The 6,678-nt window shown below is 33.6% G+C and overlaps 1 protein-coding gene across 1 annotated transcript; it reads left to right on the plus strand.

Moving 5' to 3' along the window:
• Window positions 1-4,098: 4,098 nt before the first annotated feature.
• Window positions 4,099-5,236, plus strand: LOC143588568 (protein FAR1-RELATED SEQUENCE 11-like). The gene is made up of 3 exons (XM_077069539.1): window positions 4,099-4,188; window positions 4,295-4,633; window positions 4,781-5,236. The coding sequence occupies exons 1-3, from the start codon at window positions 4,099-4,101 to the stop codon at window positions 5,234-5,236; spliced, it is 885 nt and encodes a 294-aa protein (XP_076925654.1).
• Window positions 5,237-6,678: the final 1,442 nt, after the last annotated feature.

Genomic DNA, 6,678 nt, shown 5'->3' on the forward strand with positions numbered 1-6,678 from the left:
CGTTGGTGTCGCTGAAATGTGATTATACCATGTGACGACACCTTATTGGCCCTTTTGTTTTATTTATTTTAAAAAAGATTTGTTTTCTTTTTTGAATTTTATGTTTATGATTTAGTTTTGATACTGTTGATACTGATCGAATTCGCGCCGCATAGACAAGGCTATGTTCAAGCTTTTTTGTTACCGTCACTAGCGCCCAATACATGTTAGTTTGATGTCGCTGTTGATATTGTTGATACTCACTGAATTCGTGTCGGTTTGACGCCGCAACGTGCAAGGGTTCTTTTGTTACCGTCGATACCGTCCAATTCGTGTTGGGCTGCCGCAACATGCATATTTTTTTTTACAATATATGTATTTGTTGTTTATGAGTGTTGACAATTTTTTGTTTGTTTGTTCAGGAGCCGTAACTCGATACCGACGAATCTACATCCACGGTGCAACATACGGGTTTTTTCTGTTAATCTTTGCCACGACCAAATTAACATTGATTTTCTATTGCACGCGCATTTTAATGTTAAATATGTTAATTTGTTATATTTAGATGTGGACGAATTTTTTGTATTTAGTTTTGGTGCTGTAACCCAATACCGAACGAAATCATGCATGTTCGCCGCGACAACACGCTAACTATATTCGTCACATATAACATTCCAACAACACCAACCCAGTGTAATGCAACATTACCTAGTTTGAGATTAAAACTAGCTAGTTACTCGAATTGCGTATATATCACAAAATGCGGCATAATTTGTATAAATCAATTTTTTTTATGCTAGGAAAACGGATGGTATATTTTTGTACACGTCCTAGCTCGAGAGAAAAAATAGATATATAGCTGGTCAAGTCTATATATCCACAAGTCCAAAGATATATTTCTTGTTTCTCTTTGGAAAAATTTTCTTCTGTATTAGTAACATGCATGTAGTCATTTTTCTTTTAGTCAATTTTGTTTTAGTCAAATTCGCACATTTGTAGCCAGATAAAACATACAAGAGACCAGGAATTGTTAAGAGGGAGAAAAAATAATGGAGTTTTTTTTATTAATATATAGACTTTTATAAAAAAAATAATAAACAAAATCACAAAAAGAAAAAATACTTTTTTAACGGTTGTCGGTGATTAGTTTGTAAAAGTTATTTCATTTATTCATTGTTGAATTCGGTGGCTTGGCACCGATAATCCGTCATAATAGGCAGCCGTTGTGAGTGACTGTCCGTCTCAGGTTCGCTGATGAATTCTCTACCTATGACCGGATTTGCACATACTTTCACCGTTGGAGAGTCTTGAGTGAATTTCGGTGTACTAGTGTAGGTTATTGTTGATTATCAATAAACCCTTTACACATGAAATATTTTCAATATACATTTTGATAATCAAAACCTCATATCGAATAATAGTTTACCTTTACTATTTAATTCAACCATAAATTTATAATATTACATGCGCAAGCATTTATTTAAATAAAACTTAATTCGAATACTAGAAATACTATGTTAAAAACTTAAAAACGTACACAAAATTCATTGACACAAATTCATTGATAATTTGTGATTATTATATTGTCGAGGGGAGAAGGAGGAGCTAGAGGCAGAACCAAACTGGCATAGGATGAGCTGATTAGGTATGACTTGTTAGACTGACTTGCACGTCTTTGAGGACATGGCCGGGAACATGTCCGGGAATGGTTTTTCATAAAGACATAGGATTAACGTTAAGGACTTATAGGGGCTTGTACCATTTTTTCATTCGTTTGTCTTAGGGGCTAGTGGCTTTTGCTTGACACTTTCTTGTCTACCTTTGAAGCAACCAATGTATCGACCTGTGGATAGAGGTATGGTTCACATATATCCCACCCTCTCCAAATCTTACTTGGAGACATGCTATGGGTGACATTCTGTTGAATATGGTTATGGTTGTTATTTATAAATTATAATACTCCTTATGGAAAAATATCCTTTATATGTCAATAATTTGATGCATAATTGTATGCCGACAAGATGATGCTGAAAGGAAAACAAGACATTAGGCACCACAAAAATGGCTTTATACCAAGAATGCGACTACTTTACGTACTCAAGACGACATAAACATTGTTTTGTTTTGTTTTGTTTTGATTTGTTTTGTTTTGTTGATTTTTCATGATATACTACTCGTAAACAGTAAGTACATGTCTAAATGCACAAATTCGTATTTTCCTCCTTCCCACCTGTTAGGAGCCAGAGGTTAGCGAATTAAAGACCAAATCTGTCTTTATAGGTTGTATTCTGCTATAATATTTTCAAACCTGGTAACCACTTTCGTGTTTAAGTATTTTATTAAATTATTTTGATGAGTTATTTGATTCTAAAACAAACAGTTTAGAAAATAACGAACGCGAGCATGTTTTTATCTCAAGTGTCTAACCCGAAATGGACCAAAATCTGTGTTTTTATAAGAAGCGAACCATTACATCGTTTTGATGAAAGGCCCAACGATCCATAAATCAGTGTGTCTATTTCGCACTAACCCTTGAACCCCAACTATGGTGGCGCAAACAACCACAAAGTCATATTAGCCTCGAACAAGCGTGCTCTCTGCACCTTCTAACCTGTAAAAAATCTTATTCATATTTCCTTTTGGTCATAAGTAACCTATAATCATCTAAAATAAATTGATGACACTAAAACTAATAGGGATTTTCTAACATGTTCCCTAAAGGCACATGTAAAAAACATTAATTAGCTGAATAGTCTTGTTGAAATTATAATTTTCTATTAATTGAATTCATCTCTTCATAACTATCATATAACGTTAAAAGTGACGGACGGTAGGCATCATGTAGTGGCATTGATAGCCGAAAGACAAGGGTACATGCATCGATCAGCCGGTGGGATGATTGAGTGCTATGTGCCTTATGTCCAAGGCTTGATGCAAAACTACTATTGAGCCGGGGGTCTCACCGAAAGCAGCCTCTCTATCCTTATAGGGTAGAGGTAAGGCTGTCTACATCTTACCCTCCTCAGACCCTACCATAGCTTTGCTATTGGTGGGATATACTGAGTACGATGATGATGATGATTTAACATTATATTTTTCCCTTCTAAATCTTTCCTCCATAGATGACTATTAGATAAATTTTTTCCCTCTAAAATTACTATTTCATATCTTCTAATTTCCCACCATTTTATTTATAAGTATTCACTATCAAACAACACATTTTATTACCTTTCTATCTATTTTTTAAGATCAAATAATATAAAGCACTATTATTCTGCAAATGAATGGACGTGTTCTTTTGGATTTGAATGAGCTTCTTATTGAAGAAGATGTCATTGAAGAACTAAATGAAAACAAGAAAAAAAAAACTGTGGCGAACCATTCATTGGTCAATGTTTTCTAAGTGAAGAAGAGGCTCTTGTTTTTTATCAAAATTATGCAAAAACGAATGGGTTTTCCGTTCGAAAAGGGAGGTTTGTGAACAAGCAAGAAAGGAGATAGGAAAAGACGGGATTTTTTGTCATCGTGAAGGAAAACTGGAGCCTAAAAAGACTACACAAAAAAGTCAAGAAACAGAGGCTATGCAAGATGTGAATGCAAGGCCCACATGCGCATAACATTAAGAAGAATTAACGAAATTTTTCCGGAAGAATGGCAAGTCACTAAGTTTATTGCGGAGCATAATCATGTTTTGTTGTCTACTCAACAGGTTCGTTTTTTTACCATCTTACCGTACAAATACTTTAGAAGATGAGCAACGTATACTTTTATTAAAAGAAGGGGGCTTTTCCGTTAAACAAATTATGCGGGTGATGGAACTTGAAAAGAATGTGAGACCAGAGAACTTTCTTTTCTTAATAAGGATGTTTATAATTATTTTACCAAAAATCAAATATTATATTCAAAGAATGATACAAGAGAGCTTTTTGAGTAGTGTAAAAATGCTAAAAATGAACATTTTAATTTTCAATATGGATTTACACTAGATGATGAAAATAGGCTAGAGCATATTTTTGGTGTCATGCTCATTATTTTAAACTTTACCAAACATATGGAGATGTTGTGGTATTTGATACTACATATAAGGTGAATTCATATGACATGCTATTTGGCATATTTATGGGTATTGACAATCATGGAAGAACCATATTATTTGGGTGTGCACTTCTCTGTAACGAAAAACGAAAGACATTCGAATGGCTCTTTAAGGTAACTATATTTATGTTTGATTTTTGAAACTTTTTAGTATTAGTATATGACTTAAAATTTCTTAAATTTACTTTACTTTAAGAATTTTACTCTATTGATGAAAAAGTCTCCGAAAACTATATTGACCGATCAAGATTGGATGAAACAAGCAATTGAAACAGAGATGCCTTATACTAAACATGCATTTTGCATATGGCTTATCGCCGGTAAGTTTAGTAGTTGGTTTACTTCGGTATTAAAAAGTGAGTATTCAAGTTGGTGCAGTGAGTTGTACAACTTATATAAGTTAGAGTCGGTTGAAGAAGTTGAGCAACAATGGCCATTAGTAATTGCAAAATTCAATCTCAAAGAGAATAAGCATGTGACATCGTTGTATCAAATTAAAACATTTTGGTTTCCAAGTTATCTTCATGGCTTTTTCTTTGGTGGCATGACAACTACCACCGTATAAATTCGTTTATAAAAATGTTTATATCTTTTCGTATATGTTTAAGAGAGTTTATTAGACAAGTGAGTATAAGTATTTAGTTTGTTTCATTTTTTTTAGTTCAAACATTTTTTTACTAATTTTTTTACTCATAATTTTTTATAGGTTGATTTTGCCATTGAAGATGTTGGGCAGAAACAAATGCATGATAGTGTGTTAGCAAAATATCAAAAGTTACATTTGAAATCATTATCACCGTTGGAAAAGCAAGGTTACCAAGTGTTGACTCCTTATGCATTCAAAAAGTTTCAATATCAGCTTTCTCTAGCGATTCAATATTCGGCTTGTAAAGAAAATGACACAAGTTTTATTGTCAAGCACTACAAAGCGTCTCGATGGCATAAGGTGGTTTGGGATGGTAAGATGGCTGAATGCACTTGTAAAAACTTTGAATTTGTTGGGATACTTGTTCGTCATCTTTTGAGTATTCTTCTCTATACGAGCTGCTTTGAAATTCCTTTTAGTTATTGGCTATCACGATGGAGACGAGAAGAGGCTCAATTCAATAACGTCTCTCAATTACGCCAAGAAGGAACTTGGATATTACATCATCTTTTGTAGAAAACAGTGATCCTATAACTAATGCAATTGAGTTGGTTCAATGCACTGTTATTTCAAAAACAAAGGTACGACCTAAAGCAAAAGCGAATGAAAAGTGGAAAGGAATTAGCGAAACAAGTAAAACATTGTTGACTTTGTAGATCTTATAGTCACAACTTCAGCACATGTCCATAGCGGCATGCTTCTGATGATGCTAATAATTCTCAACATCTGGCTAAAAAGAGAAAACCTGATATGCACAGTGAAGTAGATTGCAACCAAATATTTAATTATAAATGTTGAAAATGCATCTTTTTTTTGTTATTATATAATAATGAAATTACTTATTCTTTTTCTTTTTAAACTTTTATATTTTAATATTAAAAAAGTCAATATTAGTTTGAGTTTAAAAAAGTCACTTTTATATTTGAATATCTTTTACATAAATGAATAGAAAAATGGTGGGAGATGAAATAGTAATTTAAGAGGGAAAACAATTATCTAGTAGTCATCAATGAAGGAAAGATTTAAAAGGGAAAACTATAATGTTAAATATGATAGTTATCAAGAGATTAATGCAATTAATAGAAAATTATAATTTTAACAAGAATATTCACTTAATTAATATTCCTTACATTTGCCTTTAGAGGGTCTTTAGAGCACATGTAGAAAATCCCAACCTAATATTCACATGTTCTACATGACCAATTATGGAAAGTGTGGAATGAATTGAAGTTTGCATATATAAGAGACCAAGGGTTCTAGAGGTGTGAAGAAGGCCGTGTAGAAGACACTATAAGAAATGTTATCTTATACAACAAAGCATTAGTGATGACAAAAAGTCGTCAGCATAGGATTGGCTACAATGACGGCATGTCGTTAGCATAGGATGGTGAAATTGTTTTTGTTTTTTGGCTTTTTGGGACGACATGTCATTGCTACAGGGTATTTTTATTTATTTTACTTTTATTCCGGATTAGTCAATACCTTGAACAACGCCATATGTGCAAGCATGTCCGGAACATGTGTCTCCGACGTAGCTTAATTAAATAAATATCTTTTGTATTAATCTTGAACAACGCCATTGTGCAAGCATGTCCGGAACATGTGTCTCCGACGTAGCTTAATTAAATAAATATCTTTTGTATCATTAATAATGAAAAAAGTGTTGTATGACTCAGCATGTACGTGGTGACAACATTGTGGTCTTAATAGGGTTAAACAAGCCCTAAACCTCAGATAAGGTTAATCAGCACGTTCATCCCCCACCACACTCTGTCTCTCTCTCTCTTTAAATAATTTTTGCCCGAACCCACAATGAAACATTTTCCCCAACCACTTATTTCCACTGCGCGCCATGAGCCACCTTGAGCCACCTCCACCAATTGTGAGCCATGTATGTTAGGTATCAAATAAGTGAAAGGGGTTAACTGTAAATGTTGATTATGGGTTGTAGTGAATAG

This window comes from Bidens hawaiensis, unplaced genomic scaffold (genome assembly GCF_021521415.1).
Source record: "Bidens hawaiensis isolate Kalapana, Puna unplaced genomic scaffold, B.hawaiensis_p1.1 tig00036464_1, whole genome shotgun sequence".
Classification (NCBI taxonomy): domain Eukaryota; kingdom Viridiplantae; phylum Streptophyta; class Magnoliopsida; order Asterales; family Asteraceae; genus Bidens; species Bidens hawaiensis.